The following is a 23,860-nucleotide window of genomic DNA, read 5'->3' on the forward strand; positions in this document are numbered from 1 at the left end:
GGTGTGGAAGGAACTCGGGCCCTCGCAGACCATTTCCAGGCCTCCAGGCTAAGGCTTCATCCATTCCAAATCCAAATCTTGAGACCCAGGCCCCAGGGCCCGACCAGCCCACCTGTCTCTTGAGTCCTGGAACTGGAACACGGAGGCCGCGGAGGGGCTCTCAGGCCTCCGGGGTTCATCTTTGCAGATGCAAACCAAACCAAACCGAAACAAAACAAGCAAGTGTTTAATAGAAAATATAAGGAACTGGAAGAGCATCCACTGTGGCAAGACGGGGTGTGTGGCCCGGCCCCCTCCCTCCCCGTGCTCGCCCGCCTGCCCGGCACGGTTCTCGCCTCTGCAGGCCACAGGAGACACTCGGCACCGCCTCCAGGTGGTGCGGGAGGCAGCTCAGGTGGTGCGGGAAGAGGAGAGACCTCTGTCCCCCTTCAGGTACCCCCAGACCCCCACTGCTCCAGGGGAGACCAGGTGAGGTACAGAATGCAGGGAGCTGAGCCCTTCTCAGGCACAGAATCCCCTCAAAGGAAAAACACTCTCCTGGGGGTTCCTCTCTCAAGGCGGATAGGGGGGCTCCTCACCACAGCCCAGAGAAGTCTCAAGTTCAACCGAACTGTGGAAGCACCTTGAGCTTCCCCATATAAGTCACCACACGGGCCTCTCGGGGCAAGAGGTCTCCGCCTGTGCCCTCAGCAGCTTCACTGAGCCGAGGGTCCAGTCTCGGATCCTGGGGAGCGAGGGAGGGAGGTAGGGGGCCGCTGGGACAGAGGGTAGGGCTGGGCAGCCGCACACTGCGCTGAGGGCTCCGGGCTGTGGGGCTGAGGGCTCGGCACCTCACAATCCTGCCAGTTTAGGACAGAACTTTGTTTACCTGCAGGAGACAGGGGGAGAACAAAAAAGACTGCAGGAGTGGTCAACAGCGCTCTCCGTCCCCAGCCCACACCACATTCTTCTCATCCCCATACCCGGGGCTCCTCTTGGCTTGCAGAAGTGCCTTATAGCCCCGGGGGGTGGAGGGCAAGCCCAGGAGAGCCCTGGCTCTGCTCAGTGACCCGAGCTCAGAAACCTGGGGTCCAGCCCCCAGCCCCAGCCCCTTGTTCCTTACAGCACGAACAGTACAACAGTTCCATGACCCGGAAGCAGTTGTCCAGGAGGGCTTTGGGTCGCACCAGCTTCAGGCTTAGCCTCGGGGCACTCAGGAGTGACACTGTTTCGTCCACCTTGGGGCCGACCTCCACATCCTGGAAGGGAGGAGGCCCTCAGGACCATGGGTACCACCACCCCAACCCCAGGGAAGAGGCAAGGCCACATCCCAGGAGAATCCCGGAAACTGCCCTGCTTAGAGCTGCTCCAGCCCTAGAGGAAGGGGACTAATGGTGACCGGAAGGCCTATGGGTAACTTCTCTACTGCTTCCTGCAGGCGACAAGGTACCTCGACACCCTTCACCCAAGCCCAAGACAGAGGTTCCTCTTTTTCCATCTTTGGAAAAATGACTGCAGGAAGCAGCCCGGGATGGGGCAAAGTAGGGGGCATCCCTGCTGTTCCAGCCCAGGCCTGGCCACCAGCACATAAGGAAGGGGTCCTGGGCCCGGGAGACTGTCCTTCAGGATTCAAAGATCTGCACTGCCTACAGGGAACAAGACAAAGGACCCTCATGAGGACACCTGGGGGCCAGGCATACTGGCCAGGCCAGTCTCCGGCTCCAAGCTCAGGGTGCTTCTGTCCACCGTATGCAATGACAGGGAACACAGGGGAGCAGGCAGGCACACCCAGGGACGGAACCGGGAGCCAGAGCTGGTACAGGGGACGTGGCCTAGAACGGAGATGCAGGGCCTGAACCTGAGAGTGTACAGGGTTGAAGTGCCCGTCCCCCTAATCCCCCCCTCCAAAAAAACTATGTCCAACCCTGGGACCTGTGAACATGCCCCTATTTGGGAACAGGATGTTTGCAGATATAATTAAGGATCTCCAGATGAGATCAGTTTGAATATAGGGTAGTCCCTAAATCCCCAGTGCCTGGCGGCCTTGTAAGAGGGGGCACTCGAGGGAAAGGCCACGTGAGGGACATGTGGCCACAAGCCAACAGCAGTAGCAGTCAGCAGAAGCAGGGAAGAGGCAGGAAGGGTCCCTCCTCCCCAGAACCTTTCGAGAGAACACGGCCTTGCTGCCACCCTGAGTGCAGGGCTTCTGGCCCCAGGCCTGTGGCAGGAGAATTTCTGTATTATTCCACCAGTTAGCAGTCCTGTTCACAGCAACTGAAAAAAAACAGTCTACAAAGGCTTTGAAAGAACAGTGAGGGTGGCAGGAGAGAGAAGGCGCCCATCCCCATGGCCCAGTCCCTGGCGGGAAGAGCCGACTGCCCACCAGATGCTGGGCATTTTCGGAGCGGGGCACAGACTTAACTCTGTGAGAATGAAGACGGACTTAAAGCCAGTTAAATGTGAACAACCTGGGGGACCCGGGCCCCCAGCCTCAGCCCGCGCGCAACCTCCAACACAGCTCCCAAATGCTCAGAGTCGGAGCTCTCTCAAGGAAAACCAAGGATGCAAAACTGTCTTTTCAGGTCAGCTCCAACTCCTGCTGCCCACGGGCACCGGAGAGCCACCGAGGAGACCACTGGGCCTCCAAGCCTCCGCCCAAACCAGAGCCTCCCCAGAACTCCCAGCAGCTATGGGGGTCCCCTGCAGCTCCCAGCTCTGGCTGGGCAGCAGGTGGGGCTCCCCGGGAAGGCTCTTACTTGGGGACTAGGGCAAAAGTGGGGGAGGGGTCCCGCAGCACACCCATGGCCTGCAGGGGCTCACACTGATTCTGCGACCCTAGGCTGCCGGCTTTATAGAGGCCTCCCATCAACCCTGCCACGCAGGCCATGTTCAGGAACCTTCTTACAACATCAAGCCCATAGTTGACTTTGCGCTGTACGAGCTGTGGACTTTAACAAACGTAGGATGTCATGTATCCACCTTTACAAGTAAGCACGTCCTTACCCTAAAACCTGTGTTCATTCCTCTGCCTCTTCATGCTTCCTCTCCTCTCCCCCAAGAGGAGCCTCCACAAACAAAGCCAGAGGGATCGATGACTTGGCCAAGATCCCAGGTCAAGAGGGACAGCCTCTCCTGCCCCTAGCCAAGGTCACCCACCAGGCACTGGCCCTGTCTTCCTCTCTCATTTCTCCCACGCCCTTTAGGACACGCCGAAACTTTCCACGTGTCCACACCTCAACCATCCCTGGCCGCCACCCCTGCGCGCATGCGCGTCCCCAGCCCCGCAGCTGGACGCAGCTCACCGTGAGGCTCTGCTGCACGTCCAGCAGCAGCGTGCGGACCTCCTCCAGGTACTTCCAGGACGGGTGGCCCTCGAACAGCACCTCCTGCACCGACTCGGTAGCGCTGAGGCTCACCCAGACCCACAGGTACCGCAGCTCCCGCTGGCTGACCCTCGCCCTCTGCTGCGGGGACAGGAGAGATCGCTGAGGCCGGCATACATGTGCCTCCGGGCCCGCCCCGCCACTGCTCTGATCACCCCCCACCCCACGCGGCCCCATGAAGGGAGCAGAGAACGGGCAGCCGTGGTAAACAAGGAGCAGCCTCGAGGCCTCGGCCAAGGGCAGGCTTGGTCCCAGAGCTGGGAAAGCCCCCTGGCAGCAGGACCTGAAAAGACCAATGTGCTTCTCAGGTTGGGTCCGTGGGGTGTCCCAGGAGGCAGGGGTCTCCCAGCCCAGGAGGGGGTCTCCCAGCCCAGGAGGGGTTCTCACCAGCCTGGTGATGTTGGCCATTCTGAGCACCCCCTCATAAGGCACGCTGACCCTGTAGTTGATGGGGAAGTAGTGTTTCTGGGGAAGTACAAGAACAAACCATGAGGTCAGAGTCAGAAATGGCTCAGACAGGCTCCCCCCGCTCCCAGAAAATCTGCTGTAGAAGGAGAGGGCCAAGGACCAACCCGCTGATGGCAGTGGTGGCCTTTGAGAGAAAAGAAGCCCTCCGCTCTCCCCTAGGGTAACAACAGCTCTCCTTCCTCTGGGACACAGGGGAGACTGAGACAAAGTGTGGAGTTCCTACGATGGCAGAAACTTTAGGCCAAGAAGTGGTTGGAGGACCTAGTACCCCCAAGAGTACTATATTTTTTGGAGGTGAGGAAAACTAGCTCAAATAAGATGATCTAAACTTCTTATGGTGCTGGCTGCAGTGTTCTGCCGGATACTGAAAACCGCTGAGCTGTACCCTTTAACAGGTGAATAGTGTGGTGTGTGAATGACATCTAGTAAAGCTGTCAAGGAGAAAAGAAAAAAGACAGACTTTTAGAGCCACAGTGCCAGGTCCTTATCTCTCTGCCCTGCCAGTCCCGCAAGTCTTCCTGGAATCCACTCGTGAGTCACAGGGTGAGCGGCATGGGGAGAAAGGATCAAAGGTCAGATCAAGTAGCAGGGGTGAAGGGCCTGGGGGGACACCTGCAGGGAAGGGGACAGTCAGTGTGGACCAGGCACACTGGTGTGTGCCGTGGAGAAAGAGGCCATGGGCTCAGGGCTGACACAGACCCACGGCGGGGCCCGCAAGGCCCTACCCTCTGGGAGCCCGGGGGCTTGGGCAGGTGCCTACACAGTTACCATGTACTGAAGACGGTTCCTGTACTGTAGCTTGTCCCGCAGAAAGCCGGTAACTGCACACTCCTCGGTCTGGGTCAAGGGCCACATCTCCAAACCCTCGTTCCCCAAGGCCATGCCAAGGAGGATCCCGAGATCTGTGGACCGAACCCAACAGCAATACATGAGCGCCCTGCGCCACTCCCCCGGCCCTGGGTGTGCCCTCCCTTCTCCCAGCCATGGGAGGGGTGGGGGTGCAGAGCCCAGAGGACGCCCTCCCCTCCAGGGTCCAGGCTCAGGCAGCAAGGCCAGGTGAGCACAAGCAGTCGCGCTGGTGCATCCCTGCCCCCAGCAGGCAGAGTCCCCCCAGCAGTCACACCCTGAGGTTGGTGTCAAGTCTCCTCATGGGGCAGGCACAGCCTCCTTTCCAGGGCAGCCTTGGCCCCCACCCCCTCGAGGGTTGGAGTGTCCTCAAAGCCTGGGTCTGCATTTCCATCTGCGGATTCAGGAGGCACGGAGGCTCGTTCAACTCTGCAAATGACTCTAGGGTGTCTGGAGCCACTTCCCTCCCTGCTGTAGCTGCTCTTGGCAACCCTCTAAGAAGCACGAATCACTGTGGCCCTTCCAGTGTGCTTGTCCTGGGGAAGCCCGCTGCTCTCCGGCTGCGGCTTCTCCCAGCCCCGCCAGCCAGCGGTCGGCCTTCGAACATTACCAGCTTTCGCCGCTGGGGGGAGTCACTGTGACTTCAAAAACCGCTTTTGTGATTTCTTGGACCCGAACACACTTACAAAAAATATCGGAGTCTCCAACAAATAGGAAAATGCTTCAGACTCATCAAAGCAGAAAGAAAACACAGATGGGCAGGAGACGTATCCCCCAAAAAAACTCCCCAGTAAAGGTAAAGAAATACATATTAAAACAATCAGATGCCATGTTTCACTTATCAAAAAGGAAAGTCGGGTTTTTTTCTATTTCATTTTCATAACACTTGGTGCTGGCAAAGTCGTGAGGCAGGTGCTCTTATCCTGGAAAGCATTTTGGCCATTTTTTGTATTGGTGGACTTAATAATGTCCACACTCGTTGACCTATTAAGCCTAAAAATTTTTCACATCCTTTGACCTGCTGGAGAGCCTGGGTTGTGCAGCGGGTTAAGCATCTGACTCTCGGTTTCAGCTCAGGCCCTGATCTCAGGGTTATGAGATCCAGCCCCGCACTGGGCTCCGTACTCATCAGGGAGTCTATCTGGGACTCTCTCTCCCTCTGCCCCTCCCCCGCCCTCCAATAAATACTCTTTTAAAAAAATTTTGTAAATGTTTCATCCTTTGACCCATTGAATTCATTTCTAGGGATAAGCCTGAAGGAAAACAAGAAAGAGAGCCATCACCAAAAGACTCGTGGACAAAGAGTCCTGCTGTGGTATTCTCTCCCTAAGAATGACAATCTGTAAATGGCCCACATGTTCATTACCATCGTCACCAGTCAAAACCACTTTGTCAGAGAAGGTTTTTGCTTACTCCCTCCCTGGCCTGGGCCTGCTCTTGACCACCTCTCCACCTTCTCAGTGCTGCCACCTGGTCCTGGCTCTGGCTGGACCCTCCCCAGGAGTGCCCCACATGGCCCCAAGCCCATGTCCAGGATGTGCTGGCCCCACCAGCCCTTCCTCGCACAGCAGTCCACCAACTGTATTTTTCAAGGTTGCAAATTTGCAACCCATCTTGCATTTCCTCTCTCTTGTCTCTTCCCAAGTGCTTGCATTGGATTTTGGACAGAAGATCAGAGAAACACAAACAGAACCAGTGTTTTCTGCTGATTCCTGGTTTATGGTTTTTGCTAACACTTTGCCTCTGCCCTGGGTATCCTCTCACACGGCAGACCTCTCTCAAGGTCTCACCGAGACTCCTTCCCCCAAGCCCCAACCAGGCTCTCCCCTGCCTGAACCAGCCCGCATCATCTCGGTCTCTAGCACCATCTGTCCACCTCACTCATTGTCTTGACCAGACAACCCGGCCCCCAGTATGTGAATCCATAATGCAGTCAGCCACAACATTGTCTTGTTGACTGAGTACTGTGGGGGGTTCATCTTGAACAAGGGATGAGGAGCATGCATCCTAATTTTCTGGAAAACTGGTTAAGGCCCAGAGTGTCTGAGTCAGGAAGTCTGGGGTGGGCCTGGAGAATTTGTATTTCTAGCAAGTTCCAAGCTGCTGCTTGGATCTTGATCTGGGGACTACACTTGGAGAACCACCGACCTCCAGAGACAGTTGCAAACTGGTGTCCCAAGGGCCACAACTCAGTTCACAGAGATTTCACGTAAAAATCTGAATTTGCATCTTGTCTTTAAAATCAGTATCTCCGTCCACACTTGGCCTTCCTTCCCATGGGCCAGTCATCCTGAGGTCCCACGCTTGCTGCCCTCACCCCTGTCCTGACAGCAGTGGGCTCCCAGCAGGAACAAGCCAGAAAAAGCCATCCTGGCATGCATGGGCTGAGCCAGAAACCTTGTCCATGGGTCATCTGCCTTCCGCCAGACCCAGACTTCCTTTAGATCTGCAGACTGACCACCACCTCCAAATTTCAGCCCCTTTTCTGCTGTCTCCACCCCAAGAAACAGGCCAGCGACCAGTGACTCCACGGGGCCAGCATGGCTGTAGCCTCACAGCAGCTCTGAACCCCAGAGAGCCCCACCACCAGTGCACCCCTGACCCGGGAAGAGGGCTGCTCTTGGTCCCCACCCTCCAGAAGGAAGACATCCCCAAGACAGAAGAGGAGGCTGAAGAAAAAGCAAGTGAGGAAGGAGCTCCCTTCTCGGATCCCTGGCTGGGAGCGGGAGGGGTGGCGCCTCCCCTGGGGACAGACCCTTGCGGAGGGACGAATGGGGCTTGTCCACACCCGCAGCAACCGAATCTGAACCTGCACAGAGGGCTGACCAGCATCCCCCCAAAATCCTCATTCACCCAGGGCTTCAGATGTGACCTTATTAGGAAATGGGGTCTTTGGGGATAACATGAAGGCCCGACTTAAATCCAATGACCAGGTGTCCTCATAAGAAGTGGAGGGGACAGAGAGATAAGCAGAAAGAGTCAGGAGGAGACAGATACAGACCAGCACGGTGGCACCCCAAACCACGGACTGCCAGCCACCACCTGAGGCAGGAAGAGGCAGAAAGGAGTCTCCCCTAGAGCTCCGGAGGAGGCGTGGCCCTGTCCCCACCTTAATTTTAGACTTCTGGCCTCCAGACCTGGGACAGAAGAAATTTCTGCCCTGTTCAGTCACCGAGTTTGTGGCGGTTTATTATGGCAGCCCATCCTTCCCCAGCACCCAGCCCCTCTGCGAGCCCCCGACCCGCAGCCCCCGCCCCCGCCTCCCACCCCACAGCCCATCCCTGCCCCAGCGGGCAGTGGGCCTCCACCATGCCTTCCGCTCCCAGGGCCACCTCCGGAACAGACCCTCGTCACTTCCTGCCCACAAGGTCGCAGCACAGCCTGTAAGTAGCACACGCTGATCTTCCGAAAGCAGAGTAACTCCCAGTCACAACCCCACTCCTGGATCTTGAACCTTCCTGGGCTCCCTGATGTCTCATGGACTGGCCTTTATGGCCTCCACCACCTGAGCCCAAACCTGCTTTCCAGCCTGGCCTTTCATGGTCCCAAGGCCGAACCCTGACTCATGCTGTTCCCTCTACCTGAGACACTGTCCTCACCTTCCTACATCCACCTGTGTGAACACTGTCCTGTCCGCTCAAGTGTCTCCTCACCACACCACTCTCCTTGCTCCTTGTGATCTGGAAGCTTCCAGAACACTGGGCCTGGCTCCTTCTGCCTGTTCTGCGTGTCCCGACCCTTTGCAGTATCCCTCCCCAAGGGCCAGCCTGGACCCCTTGCGGGATCAAACCCCAGACCTCCTCCATAAGGCACCCAGCTCCGAGCGCCGACCTCCGCGCCAGGCGTCAGGGAGAGGGGCACGAGCTAGCCCAGTCCTTGTTGCCATGGCAGTCACTCTCCAGTGGGCATGTGGGAGGCACCAGAAAAATGTGTTGAATTTGAGTCAATTCAATTGAATCTTGGAGTCTGAAGGGATCTTGGTCTGGCCTCCCACCAGCGGGCTTGAGAGGCTTCTAGACACGTTCTGTCCTCATTTCAACTTATTTTTTCTTTTTACCAACAACACTGTTCTCTTTCTGCCTCTTAATTTTGTTCTGTCACGGAGGGAGGGGCAGAGGGAACAGGCTGCCTCCTCCAGCACCTGGTGGCACTTCTCCCACGGGGCTTGGGAGACACTTCCACAAGCTCCCGCCCCCGGCTGGCCACACCCAGGGAGACCAGAATTCCTCTCTGCCCCCACAGCCCGTGCACCCCAGCACCAGACAGCCTGAGAAGGTGCTGCTGCCCCTTGCACCCCGTGCCTGCCCCATCCCCTTGACCACCCACTGACCATGCCAACCAGCCCAGGACCTGGAGCCACACTGCGGGTCTGAGCTGCGGTGGGCTACAGCCAGGGCAGAGAGCGGTCACGGGAGTCCCCAAGCTGTTAAGCTGGGAAGCATCTCAACTTCTCACCAGCAGGAATGGCCCGGTTGCCTTGGTTACAGCAGAGCCCGGCTCTGGGCCAATGCCTCCCGGGGCAGTCTCCACGGACAGCCCCCCCCCCACCCCGGTACTCACAGTGCAGCCCGGCGATTCCCCAGGACATGGTGGCGTGCTGTGTCCCCCCAGAGAGCAGAGGCGGTGTCCCCGGCCGTGTGTGTCTCTCCACAAAGGCCCAGATGGGGCCTACATGGCCTCGGGTCAGCGAAGGTGCCCCAAGGCTGGGGAAGGGCTGGCCACAGAGGAGCTGCCCGGCAGGGGGCGGCAGGTGCTCCTGGGGCAGTGCCCGCCCTTATCTGCCTGGCCGCGCAGAGGGCAGCTGGGGGGCGGTGGCCGCGAGTCCCATGGCAGCTGGCGGGACCTGGCCTGAGACTCCGGCCTCGGGGTCTTCCGTCTCAAGCGGGAGGAGAGAGTCCCCAGCAGGCCCCTCGGAATCCGGGGCTGGGTTGTGCTTTCTCTGATTTCTCCGTCTGCAGCTGCTCAATGTGAAATCTGGCTCTGGAGGGAGAAAGGAGGAGAGAAACCGATTATGTAAGAGCAGTGCTGCCACTCAGACATCAGCCACGGGCACCGGGAGTCTGTGTGCACGCGGCACCCCCAGCCCGGCCGGGGACCCCGGGGAGACTCCGGAGGCCAGCCACCCGGCTGCATGCGAGAAGGGACTTCGGAACCTCCCGAGGGCAGTGCCGGCCCAGGAGTGAGTTACAAGGACACCAGCTGACAGACACGGGCCTGAACAAAAGCAGGACCGAGCAATGAATGGCTGCATGGGTGCAATCCGGGGAGCTTCCTGAAGGAGGTGAGGTTGTAAAGTACCTGAAGGACTCGGGCTGCCAGGAGGTGAAAACCGCAGCTCTCTGGGCAGTCTCCTCGAGCATGAATCTCCCAGAAAGGCCTTCAATTTCCCGGAAAGGCCTTCGGTCCCGAACCCCACCATACACCCCAGACCCCCAGGCCCTGACGGAGAAGCCAAGAAAGGAAGAAATGAGGTCTCAGCCGCCTTCACACCACACCAGAGAGTCGGAAGTTGGGTGCCTTCTGTGGCCCTAGCCCTTGAGCCCCTCCAGAATGGAGCACATGTGGGAAAGCGGAGGAAGACACCGATCGGAGTCGCCTGATGACCCGGGCGCTAGAGCCTTCGGGGTGGCACGGAGGAAAGTAGGCCCTTTCCCTGCAAATGGGGCCAGACCAGTGGCCTGACAGCCGTCTGCCTCAGAGAGTGGCCTTCCCCACACCTGAGAGGGCACCCCTGTCCCCCCAACCGCCTCTCTCATGGGGGAGGAGGAGGAGCTTGAGAACGTGCCTCTCTCACGCCACCCCCAGCTACCCCCCGGCTGACAGCAGGCATTAGGAAGCTCGCGCAGGGGCCAGGTATGTAAGAAAGTATATGCTGGAATGTTCTGCGCAGTTCAGTTGTGAATACGACGTTTTAAAAAACTATAATCATGTGGGGCGCCTGGGTGGCTTAGTGGGTTAAAGCCTCTGCCTTCGGCTCAGATCATGATCTCAGGGTCCTGGGATCGAGCCCCGCATCGGGCTCTGTGCTCAGCGGGGAGCCTGCTTTCCCCTTTCTCTCTACCTGCCTCTCTGCCTACTTGTGATCTCTGTCTGTCAAATAAATTAAAAAAAAAAAACAAAACTATAATCATGTTACTACTATTGCACATTCCCAAATCAAGAATTCCTGATATCATTTAATACAGAATCCATGTTCAATTTTCCCTGATTGTTTTAAAAATATGTGTCTCTTGGGGCGCCTGCGTGCCTCAGTGAGTTAAGCTTCTGCCTTTGGCTCAGGTCACGATCTCAGGGTCCTGGGATTGAGCCCCGCATCAGACTCCCTGTTCATTGGGGGGCCTCCTTCCCCCCACCCTGCCTGCCTCTCTGCCTACTTGTGATCTGTTAAATAAATAAAAATCTTTAAAAATAAAAAAATTAAAAATAAAAATATCTGTCTTTTTTTTAAGTTTCTTTGTTTGAATTGAGAGTCCAACAAGGTCCATTGATTGATGTGTCTCAACATCTTTTTTCTTTTTTTTTTATTATTAAGATATACTTCACAGGCCATAAAATTTGCCATTTCCAAGTGTAGAATTCCTTGAGATTCTTTTAGTAGATTCACAAAGTTGTACAACAATCACCCACAATCTATTTTCAGAACATTTTTTTTAAGATTTTATTTATTTATTTGACAGACAGAGATCACAAGTAGACAGAGAGGCAGGCAGAGAGAGGGGACGCAGGCTCCCTGCCGAGCAGAGAGCCTGATGTGGGGCTCGATCCCAAGACCCTGAGATCATGACCTGAGCTGAAAGCAGAGGCTTAACCCACTGAGTCACCCAGGCGCCCCTCAGAACATTTTCATCACCCCCAAAATAAACTGTATTCATTTGCAATCTCTGTTTACTTCTTCCCCTCATCCAGTCCCTGGCAAGCAACCTACAAATTTGCTTTCCGTCTCTATGGATTTTCTTCCCGTCTCTATAGATTTGCTTCTTCTGGACATTTCTTATCAATGGAGTCACACAGTATGTGGTCCTTTAGGACTCGCTTCTTGCACTTAGTGTAATGTTTTCAGGGTTCGTTCATCTCGTACTGTGTGATAAACTCAGTGTATCCCCCTAACTTCCTAGGTTGTAGCCCTAGCCCCCGGTGTGGTGGGAGATGGGGCTTTGGGAGGTCATTAGGATTAGATGAGGCCACAAGGGTGGGGCCCCCATAATGGGATTCGTGACTTTATAAGAAGAGCCACTAGACAGAGAGCTTCCTGCTCTCCCTGCATGCCTCTCCACCCCGCCCAGGGAAGAGGTCGTGTGAGCCCACAGCGAGGCGATCACCTGCAGCCCACGGGGAGAGTCCACACCAGAAACAAGCCATGCTGTCCCTGAGCTCGGACCTCCAGCCTGTGAGGACCTCCAGAACTGTGAGCGAGTGCACTTCTGTCCTTTAAGTACCCCATCCATGGCATTCTATTACGGCAGCCCAAATAGCCTAGGACATGGCACCTTTCAGCATTTTTTTTTTAATTTGAAAAAAATTTTTTAAAGATTTCAATTTTAAGTCCATATCTATACCCAACATGGGGCTCGAACTCAAGATCCTGAGCTCAAGAGTCACATGCTCGGCTAACTGAGCCAGCCAGGTGCCCCCCCCCCATTTTTTTGCCTTTTTAAATAAAGTTAAAACAAGAAAACAAAAATTCGCAAGCTGCTTCCCTGTCCATCCCCTTCCCCGCTCCCACGCCCGCACCTGGCACCGGGCCCCGTTCCTTCACCCACTCACACAGACCCAGGCGATCCAACGGGAAAAGCCACGGTGCTCTGAGTACACAGAGATGAGGAGAGAGCAGGTGAGCTGTGTCCACATTCCAGGTCACACCGGGCAAATCCACACTCTCCGGGTTCTGGAGGGCTTCCTCGGGTTACCCAAAGTGAAAAAGTAAGTTCCTCCCGGACCAGATGCTTGTCCTCCTCATCCGTGTCCAGTCCAGTGTCAAAGTGAGTCTACTTCCCGGGATCGGGGAGAAGAGCAAAAGCTTTGCTGACTTCCTCGAACGTTCTCTCCTCCTCCTCCTCCTCTTCCACTTCAGCACTGGCTCCCCCTGGGCCGTCTGGATGGTGCTTCAAGGCTTGTTGCGGAGTTTTCTTGATCTCATCCTCAGAGCCATTCACGTCGGCTCCCAGAACCTTGTAGTAGGCTTTCCTTCAGCTCCGGCTGCGCAATGTTTTAGGAGCTGGGCATGTTCTTCTGTTTTCTCCGTCTGATACACTTTTCCACAGTCCTGTCCTGCTTTTGAAATTGTTCTGTATCCATGTAACACTGAGCTTTTCCCAAGGAGGCTTTTAATTAAGTGGCCCCAAGCCTTGCTGCATTTGTGCAAACTTCTGTTGCACCATCTAGTCTCCCGAGCTTGGAATGATCTATACCCCAGTTAGAGCAGGGTTCGGCATTTGTTTTTATATTGTTGGGGGTCTGTCCCTGGGGCTTCTGTATATAGCTCATAGGCCAGCTTGTCATTTCCTCCTTTAAATGTTTTATTCCGACCTTCTTTCTCTGCTTTAAGGGCTTTGGCATTTCTGCAAGCAAGGCAGGCACTTTTGTGGTCAGGAGTCACCTTGGAAGCCTGTGCAAAAAACTGAACTACTTTCTCAATGTGGTCTTCCTAAAAATGGCAGAGACCTCCTACACACAGAGCATGGCCCTTTGTGGAATGTCACCAGCCGCAGACTGTCCTTCTAGATAATGACCCAGCATGGCTAAATATTGTGCTTTGGTAATTTTGAAGCAACGGCAGATGAGGCAAACTCTAGGGCACCATCCATGCTGAAAACCACTTGCCAAAAACCCTGCTTCTCAGAATCTGTTTCTGTTCTTTTCTCATGCTCATATATATTATTGTGCCTGAACCCTTTTGTGGGCCAGTTCTAGAGCTCTCTGGAAACAGTGACATGCCACCATGGCATTCCCTAGAGGTCGGGGGCATTGGCCTTCCCATAGACATCCCCAGGCAAAACTATCATTCAACCTCCCTGCTGTGTGTCTCCAAAAGCTTTCTGGAACTTTCTGAGCATCATCAAAATAGCCGCTCAATTCTCACATAGCTAGCATTTTTAGGATGCATATCTAGGTTTTTGGTTTTTTTTTAAGATTGTATTTATTTATTTGACAGACAGAGATCACAAGTAGGCAGAGAGGCAGGCAGGGAGAAAGGAAGGGAAGCAGGCTCCCTGCTGAGCAGAGAGCCTGATGTGGGGCTCAATCCCAGGACCCTTAGATCATGACCTGAGCCGGAGGCAGAGGCTTTAACTCACTGAGCCACCCAGGTGCCCCCATATCTAGATTTTAGTACAATAATTATAAGCTTCACTAACATCTTTCTTGGCATAGTTTGCATTTCCTTTTTTCCTTGAAAGACTTTGCTTCCCTCTTCACTATGGAGCAGCTCTGGCTCTGCCACTGCCATTACCACATGGTGCTGGAGGCAATCACCATCTTACCCCTGAGACTACCACTCCATTCTTTTTTACTGTCAAATAATATTCCTTTGTAGGGATACACCACATTTTCTCTAACCATTCCTCAATTGATGGACATTTGGTTTGTTTTCACTGGGGGGCTATTATGAATTAATACCCTGTGGAAAAAAGACAGTCTTTTCAATAAAAGTGCTGGGAAGATTGGACAGCCACATGGAGAAGAAGGATATTGGACCATTCTCTTACACCGCACACAAAGATAAACTCTAAATGGATGAAAGACCTCAGTGTGATACAGGAATCCATCAAAATCTTAGAGGAGAACATAGGCAGGAACGTCTTCGACATCAGCCACAGCGACTTCTTTCAAGACATGTCTCCAAAGGCGAGGGAAACAAAAGTGAAAGTGAACTATTGGGACTTCATCAAGATCAAAAGCTTCTGCACAGCAAAGGAAACAGGCAACAAAACAAGAAGGCAACCCACGGAATGGGAGAAGATAATTGCAAATGAGACTACAGACAAAGCGCTGATATCCAAGATCTATAAAGAACTTCTCAAACTCAACACCCAAAAAACAAATAATCAAGTAAAAAAAATGGCCAGAAGACATGAACAGACACTTTTCCAAAGAAGACATACAAACTGCTAACAGACACATGAAAAAATGTTCAATGTTATTAGCCATCAGGGAAATTCAAATCAAAACCACACTGATACACCACCTTACATCAGTTAGAATGGCAAAAGTTGACAAGGGAAGAAACAACAAATGTGCTAGAGGTTGTGGAGAAAAGGGAACCCTCTTACACTGTTGGTGGGGGTGCAAGTTGGTACAGCCACTTTGGAAAACAATATGGAGGTTCCTCGGAAAGTTGAAAAGAGAGGTACCCTATAATCCACCAATTGCACTACTGGGCATTGACCCCAAAGATACAAATGTAGTGATCCAAAGGGGCACCTGCACTCCAATGTTTATGGCAGCAATGTCCACAATAGCCCAACCATGGAAAGAGCCCAGATATCCATTGACAGATGAATGGATAAAGAACATGTGGTCTTATTCAGCCATGGGGGAAAATAAAGAAAGAAAGAAATCTTGCCATTTGCAACAATATGGATGGAACTAGAGGGTATAATACTAAGCAAAATAAGTCAATCAGAGAAAGACAATTATCATATGATTTCACGGATAAGCAGAATTTAAGAAACAATGCAGAGGATCATAGGAGAAGAGAAGAAAAAATGAAACAAGATGAAACCAGAGAGGGAGACAAATCGTTAGGCTCTTAACAGTCTGAGTCACAGACCTGTACCCTTGAAACAAATAATACATTATACGTTAATAATAATTTTTTAAAAATTTTAAAAACAAGATTAAGTATTTTCTCCCATTTTGTAGGGTGTCTTTTCACTTTGTTGATAGTGTCCCAGGATACACGACAGTTTTAAGCCTGATGAAGTCCAATTTATCTTTTTTTTTTTCTTTTTTGGTTGTTTGTGCTTTTGGTGTCCTATCTAAGAAACTGCTGCCTAATCCAAGGTCACAATGATTTATAAGTATTTTAAGAGTTTTATAGTTTTAGCTTTTCCATTTAAGTCTGTGATGCATTTGGAGTTAATTTTGCATATGGTTTGAGGTAAGAGCCCAACTTCATTTTTGTGGGGGCTATCCAACTGTCCCAGCACCATTTTTTGAAAAGACTATTTCCTCCACTGGATGGTACTGGGGCCCTCACCAGAACTCAGCTGACCACAGAGGCATAGACAGATAGGGATTTACTTCTGGACTCTCAATCCCATTCCACTGATCTGTATGTTTCCCTCTATGCCGGTACCACACTATCTTAAATTTCTGTAAATCTGTGTAAGTTTTGAACTCTTAAGGCCTTTTAATATATGAAAGCTTATTTTCCCTTTTTTGTTATTGTTGAAGAAACTGGGTCATTCTGGATTTGGTTGACTGCATCCTTGGAATGCCATTCAACATACTTATCAATGCATTTCTTAATATTCAGATCAAAAACCTTCATTAAGTTTGGGTGTAGTTTTCATAGGAGGTACTGCCTTACAGCAGGAGGCACCAAACGTCTTCTCAACCCCCTTTAGTGAGCTAATGTCAAGTTCTTTCTCCATAATTCATGTATTATAAAATTTTCCATCAGCCTTTTATCTTTCATCAAACACTGAGGATTCTAGCCCGCATCCAGTATTCCATTAGTCAGTCCGGGTGGTGAATTTCTGCTTCTACCTTTCCTTCTACATTTATTACTGTGATCCTCCTAGAAGGGAGAACTTTCCCTCCTCCTCTGTTTTCTTACCTCAAAGTTTGTTCTGTATAGAAAAACCAGGGTAATAGTTTGATTCTTTCCCTTGGCTTGTGTACCAGTTTTCAGAATGGGTTCTTCCCTAGAATCCTCCAAAGGTAACTAGTAATGATTCTTCAGTATCATTTTGAATTCATTAATCTTCTAACTTCTATATTTCAATCCATTAAAGTTGCTTTTTAAGGCAGGTTGACTGAGGTAAAATTGTATACACTGAAGTTCATCTTCTTTAAGTGTACAGTTTGATGAGTTTTAATAAATACACACAAACACGTTATGCTAAGATCTGGAACATTTCTATCACCCCAAAAACTTTTCCTGTATCCCTTTGTAGCCAATCCCTTTCCTCACTCTATACCTCTGATGAATATTTATCTAATTGCTATTCCTAATAGGGTTTTCCCCCCCAAAATATTATATAAACAGAATTATAAAGTATGCTGCCCTTTCTGTTGTGTCTTCTTTCACTTAGCAAATGTGTTGGGGATACTCAACAGAGTGTAGTTGAGATCAGTCATCTTTTCCTTTTATACTGAGTAGCATTCCATTATATCACAATTTGTTGATCCATTTATCAGTTGACAAGCATTTGCATTGCTCCCAGGGTTTCCCAAGTATGAATAAAGCCACATACATTTGCATACAAATGGTCTTTCTCTGGAAATATTTTATTTTTCTTAGGGAACTATCTAGGGGTGAGTCATGGGGCTGTATGATAGCTGGAGATGTAACAATAAGAAATTGCGAAGCTGTTTGTTATTCTTCTTAATGCTCAGATTATTTCATCATGAAGATAGTGGGAGCTCCTTCCAGTAGGGTCCTGTCCTACTAACATGACTGCAGTAGTTTTCAACAGCTTCCTTGCTTTCAAACATGAATGGAGTTTCGAGGCTCATCTTGGACATTTTCTGCCTCGGACTAGAAATGAGCTACTTTTCCACAGAGCTCTGTTTGTGGGGAATAATACTTAGAAATCAGAGCCTGAGCTCTAGGGGTGCTTATTGGTTGTCAGTGTCCGTAGGCTCTTCAGGCGGACAGACCTTTTTTTTTTTTTTTTTTCCAGAGGAAGACACAGCAAGCCCTCATCCAAGTGGAGGGGAGGGGCAGAGGGAAAGAAAGAATCTTAAACAGGCTCCACACTCAGCACGGAGCCCAGTGCGGGGCTTGATCTCACCACCCTGATCTCATGACCTGAGCTGAAATCAGGAGTCAGACACTCAACCAATTGGAGACATGCAGGTGCCTCAGAAATTATTATTTTTAAGTATAAAAATAATCTGTAGATAAATCATTAGAATTATAAGGTTTCTTTTAACTCCCTTGGATTATGTGCATCTCACTTGCCTTGTACTGAGAATCTTTTTTCTTATTGACACTTAAGATGATTATTTGTTTTCTCCTTCTGTATGGACAGTAGTTTCAAAATGATAACACTGATATCACTTAACAAGAGACAAGTCCATGCAGTTTAAGTTTTCTTCGTGGTTCTATGTTCAGTTATCTCCTCATTGGACATGTATAGTCCAAAAACCATACATTTCCATCTGCTTGTTATTTTTAGGGATTTTTAAAAACTTTAATTACATAAAACACATAATTCCAAAGTAAAAACTATAGAAGGTATGTTCAGAAAGTTCTAGCTTCCAGTCCCTATCTTTCACTCCTATCATTTCCCTCTCCTTGAAGATAAACATTTCATATATTCTGATTTATCATTGAACTGTTTATATTTCAAAACAGAAGCAGGGACACCTGGGTGGCTCATTTGGTTAGGCATCTGACTCTTGATTTCAGCTCAGGTATTGATCCCAGCGTCCCAGGATCTAGCCCCGGTCAGGATCCACACTCAGCCGGAGTTTGCTGGGGGGTCTCTCTCCCTCTCCCTTTGCCTCTCCCCCTAATCATGCTCTTAAATAAATAAATAAATAAATAAATAAATAAAATCAATCTTGGGGGGGGGAAAGCATGTTTTTCATAGTTTGTATCTTTTTGCCTATAAAAGGTAGAATATTTTTTAAAGCATATTGCTTTTTATTTTTTTAAAAGATTTTATTTATTTGAGAGACAGCACGGGCTGGGGGAGGGGCAGAGGGAGAAGCAGACTCCCCATTGAGCAGGGAGCCCAATGTGGGGCTTAATCCCAGGACCCCTGAGATGATGCCCTGAGCCAAAGGCAGACGCTTAACCAACTGAGCCATCTGGGCACCCCTTAAAACTTTTTATTTTAAAATAAAACACAGCTGGGGCACCTGGCTGGCTCCATCAGTAGAGCATAGGACTCTTGATCTCGGGGTTGCAAGTCTGAGCCCCATGCTGGATGTAGAGAATACTTAAAAATAATAATATAAAATATTTAAAATAGAACACAGGGATAACATCCAACAAATGTACAGTTTAATGAGTTATTGTAATACAATCGTGTCTTGGAATTGAGAAATAGAAAAGGTGGCCAGGCACCCCCAGAAGCCCCTCATGAGACCTACCCCAGTCACAGCACCCCCCCCGAAGAGCAACCACCGTCCTAGGACAGCATTCACCGTGTTGGTTTCTTTATGGCTTTATCCACACACTTTATCCAGCAACTGTGCCTCCCTCAACACTATAGCTTTCAAGCTTCATCTTTTTCTTAAATTTCATGTATCCTTTAAGTCTCTTTTCTTTTCTTTTTTTTTTTTAATTTTATCTATTTATTTGACAGAGATCACAAGTAGGCAGAGAGGCAGGCAGAGAGAGAGAGAGAGGGAAGCAGGCTCCCTGCTGAGCAGAGAGCCCGATGCGGGACTCGATCCCAGGACCCTGAGATCATGACCTGAGCCGAAGGCTCAACCCACTGAGCCACCCAGGCGCCCCTAAGTCTCTTTTCATCTATGGAATTTCCCTTCCATCTCATTCCCTCCCTTACAAGTCATCTGCGGATGAACCCGGGATATTTGCTCACTACATTGTCCCCAGTCCAGACTTCAGGCATGGTACAATTCAATATGTTCCTTTGTCCTCCGTTTCTGCACATTGGCAGCTGGATCAGATTAAAGCTCAAACCCTTTGTTACCAGTATAAGTGCAACTGGGTTATTTCAACAGGAGGTATGCAACATCTGATAATTATTCTTTTCCGATGTTGACGGCCGCGGGTTCTTCATGCCTAGACCCATGAATTCATTGACAGTTGCTAAGTGTGATATGCTCACTTACTTTGGTATCTGATCGAGGCTTTTCCCACGAGGCAAGCGGAGGCAGGAGCAGATCAGCAGTTTGGCCAAGATGCCTGATATGAATGAAATATTGTGCTTTCCTCCCACAGCTGACCTCTCTATGAAATCAGAAGGGCTCCGGGCCTGTGTGATCTGTTTTCGAGTGCCTGTTTCCCAGACTAGACTGGATGGGATCCAGATAGGCACTGCCTTTGCACTTGTCATCCAAAGTCACCTGGCAGGTTTTATCAAGTGAGACCGACTCCTGGGCCCACAGACCAAAGGCTCGCAGCAAGCAGGACGCTCCTGGCAGGTGCAGCATGTAATGATTAGGAGCAGCTAGGAGGCTTGGCACCCGGGCCAGATCCCTTGGGCACCTTCCAAGTTGGCATATTGTCTTAAGTGAAACAGAACATGAACACCTGCCCAGTTCAACAGATGACCGAAGCGCTGAGACAGGAAGACATGTCCCTCAACTCTCCTTAGGGTCAGGTGCCTAGCCCAACACCCTCTGGGCTGTATTTACATATATTGAGACATATTTCTCTATAGTCACTCGCCTTTTTACTCAAAGTAACTTGTAAAGAAAACGGAATAAAGCTTTCGTGAAGAGAGAAACAGTTGTCACTTGCCAGAATGAAAAGGTCACATCAAGGAAAGCAAAAACAAATGTAATTAAATTCTAGTGAGAAAGCTTTGCCTGCTGAAGGCTCTGAGCTACAGAGCTACAGATCTGCTCTCTCTGTCTCTCTCTTTTTTTTTTTTTTTTTTTTTTGGAAAAGGGAGACGAGCAAAGGTTAGAGAACTGTAAGGAACAAACGGAGGGGGAGGGGTAAGTGGGGGATGGGCATTAAGGAGGGCCTGTGATCTAATGATGTAATTAATGGGTGTTCCATGCAACTGATGAATCATGAACTTCTACGCATGAAACTAATAACACGCCATATGGTAACTAACTTGAATTTAAATAAAACCATTTAAAAAAAAGAAAAGGAAAAAAAAAGGAGATATTTTAGCACAGACAGAGTCTTTTCGCCAGAGCAGTAGTTCTCAACCAGGAGCTGGATTCTGTCCCCCAGGTGACATCGGGCAATGTCGACAGATATTTTTGGTTGTCCCAACTGCGGGTGGGGGTGCTGGAGCCAACAGTCTTGTGGAAGCAGGCCAGAGATGCTGTCAATGCCCTCCAGTGCACAGGGCAGCCCCTCACAACAAAGAATTTTCCAACCCCAAATGTCAATAGTGCTGAGGCTGGGAAACCCTTCCTAGATAAGTCAGAAGGGTTGAAAAAGAACAGCAAAGTCATTTCCTCCCTCTGGGACCCAACGTGATTTAAGGAGGGAGCCAGGGATCTGTAACACCATCTAACGTGAACCAGAGCTGCAACCCCTCACTTAGAGGAAGCTGGAGACGCAGGGAAGCAGGGGAAGCACCAGCCGCGGGTGCTAGAAGGAGGCTCTTAGCGGAAGGCTCCCCGCGAAGGTGAGCTCGCAACAGCATTACCGGGCGCCATTCTGCTGTACTAAGCATCCACTCCGTGTGGCTGCCATGCTGGGAACTAGGAACCAGTGATTCCGGTAAGAGGCTCACAGGATGGTGGGGCGGGCAAGAGGGCAAGACACGGGTACAAAAGAGCATCATGAAAAAAATTTGTGCAGCCAAAGGGAAGATGAGGAACCACCCATGGGGGGACCCCAGGTGAGTGGGGGTCAGGGAGGCAGGAAAGGTTTCCGAAGGAAGAATTGATTCCAATTCCTAACCCTCCTGAGCAGCTCCTTCTGGGTGGAAGCCGGGCTAATTCAAAAGGAAGGCGTGCCTTCCAGGGGAGCGCAAGGATCTACACTTTCTTTTTTTTTTTTTGAAATAGGGAACAGAATAGCTTTGGGATGTATGGGCTTTTTTTTTTTTTTTAAGATTTTATTTATTTATTTGACAGAGAGATCACAAGTAGGCAGAGATGCAGGTTTTGGGGGGGGGGGTGTGGAGCAGGCTCCCTGCCAAGCAGAGAGCCAAATGAGGAGCTCAATCCCAGGACCCTGAGATCATGACCTGAACCGAAGGCAGACGCTTTAACCCACTGAGCCACCCAGGCGCCCCTCTCCAATAATTTTAAAGGAAACATCAAGCTGTAGACCAGGCGTATCCGCTGCCCTGCTATTTACTTTTGCAGAAAGAAAACTGGAAACAACTCAGGCTAAACTACAGGAAAACAGCGTAATCTGAGAACTAATTGGTACTTATTGGGAGCTGACCGTGGCCAACGGGTATAGCAAATGATGACACATTTCTCTTCTGCGGCAACTCTGCAAATGAGCCCTCCCACTTAATGAGAAAAGCCAGACTCTGAGAAAACAGGAGGGAGTCTTCTCAACCCATACTGCAGAAACTACTGGACATCCTTAGATGGGGGGTTAAAAAAAAATTAAGCATAAGCTTTACCCCACACTGTGCATAAAAAGAACCTTTTTTTGAAATAGGGAACAGAATAGCTTTGGGATGTATGGGCTTTTTTTTTTTTTTTTTAAGATTTTATTTATTTATTTGACAGAGAGATCACAAGTAGGCAGAGATGCAGGTGTGTGTGTGGGGGGGTGTGGAGCAGGCTCCCTGCCAAGCAGAGAGCCAAATGAGGAGCTCAATCCCAGGACCCTGAGATCATGACCTGAACCGAAGGCAGAAGCTTTAACCCACTGAGCCATCCAGGTGCCCCTCTCCAATAATTTTAAAGGAAACATCAAGCTGTAGACCAGGCGTATCCGCTGGAAATGGTCCATAGGCCTAATAGTAAGACCTAACACTATAAAATTTCTAAGCAAAAACCCGGGAGAAAATCTTGTGGCTTTGAGGTGGTCAGAATGTTCTTTAATATGAAACCAGAAACAGAAACCGTGAAAAAGAATGGCGGTGAGGGAAGATCAACAGGACTCAGTTGGAATTATGTTATTAGAGCGTTCGTTTTTGTGGCTATTTATAGCAGGTGATGTGGGTCTCCGATTAAAATAAACATGGCTGGGTCTTTCAAACGTGAATGACTCTAAGAAAGAAAACGTGCAGGAAAGATACAGACTGTGAAACTAGAAACGGATTTCAAACCCTGGCTCTACCTTGCAGTAGGAGAGGTGAGGATTCGCTTCCTGCCTCAGGCTCCTCATCTGTAAAATGGGCTTGAAATGAACTTCCAGCTTCAGTGGGTTACATGAGGATTTACCAAGTTTCTATATATGGAAAGCTCCGAACATGAGCTGGTGTAGCGTTCCAAGTACTCAGTATTTTTCGTTGTTATCATTCACTATTATAAATAGCAGTCAAAATGAGTTTTGGAAAACTTATGCCTCCTCATTTGTTTTTGAATGATTTCCTTTATTGCTCTTGCCTTTGCACCCTCAATAGAGATCTGTGAGGAAAACACTTACTTGATTGTGAAAGAAGAAAGAAGCCCAGTGTGGAAGTAGTCACATGGGACCCCTGTACACTCTAAACAGCCCCGACTTTGAGAAAGCCGCTGCTGTCCCCTTGCAGGACTCTGACCTCCAACCTCTGACCTCTGGCAAGCAAGGAGATTCAAGAGTAGAAGAACACAGTTTGGAGGCTCCACACTACAGGGATAGTCGACAAAGGGACCTCAGCAGACCTTCGGGCCTGAAAACATCTTTGGAGCAATAACATAAAAAAGAAAACAAACCAAAAAAAAAAAAAAAGAGAGAGAGAGAGAGAAAGAAAACAAATCAGGGGCACCTGGGTGGCTCTCTGGAAGCCTCTGCCTTCGGCTCAGGTCATGATCTCAGGGTCCTGGGATCGAGCTCCACATCGGGCTCTCTGCTCAGCAGGGAGCCTGCTTCCCCTCCTCTCTCTCTCTCTCTGCCTGCCTCTCTGCCTACTTGTGATCTCTGTCTGTCAAATAAATAAATAAAATCTTAAAAAAAATAAAAAGGTGAAAGAAAAGAAAAAGAAAAAAACAAAGCAAAGAGTGGTGAGGTAGGAGTCCGTAGAGGGAGGGTCTTCAGCCTGGCAGCACCGTGGAGGGACACCCCCGCAGAGGGCTACCCTCTCTGGGTGACAAAGGAAACAACCAGCACCAGGGGCGCAGCAGACACAGAGCAGCGGAACTCTCCCAAGACACCCTTGGAAGCGTCCACAGCGCAGTCACTGTGAAGACTGGCAATTCTAATGAAGTTCAACGTACACCTGCCCCATGGTGTAGCAATTCCA

General features: G+C 50.3%; 1 protein-coding gene and 1 pseudogene across 2 annotated transcripts; both read right to left on the bottom strand.

The window, feature by feature from the left end:
- Positions 1–208: 208 nt before the first annotated feature.
- Positions 209–9,370, bottom strand: IL34 (interleukin 34). 2 transcript variants are annotated; one of them, XM_004754039.3, is made up of 6 exons: positions 9,237–9,370; positions 4,599–4,732; positions 3,750–3,827; positions 3,282–3,440; positions 1,103–1,238; positions 209–868 (listed from the first exon to the last, which is right to left on the bottom strand). In XM_004754039.3, exons 1-6 carry the CDS (start codon positions 9,262–9,264, stop codon positions 696–698), a joined length of 708 nt encoding a protein of 235 aa, XP_004754096.1. In that variant the 5' UTR covers positions 9,265–9,370; the 3' UTR covers positions 209–695. The 2 variants fall into 2 exon arrangements, with proteins under 2 accessions (XP_004754096.1, XP_004754095.1); XM_004754038.3 differs by having other exon boundaries at positions 3,282–3,443.
- A 156-nt stretch (positions 9,371–9,526) lies between these two features.
- LOC101693298 lies at positions 9,527–13,779 on the bottom strand (annotated as a pseudogene).
- Between the last annotated feature and the right edge of the window lie 10,081 nt (positions 13,780–23,860).

The sequence above is a fragment of the Mustela putorius genome, unplaced genomic scaffold, assembly GCF_011764305.1.
Source record: "Mustela putorius furo isolate JIRA1106 unplaced genomic scaffold, ASM1176430v1.1 tig00000174_pilon_pilon_pilon, whole genome shotgun sequence".
Taxonomy (NCBI): Eukaryota; Metazoa; Chordata; class Mammalia; order Carnivora; family Mustelidae; genus Mustela; species Mustela putorius.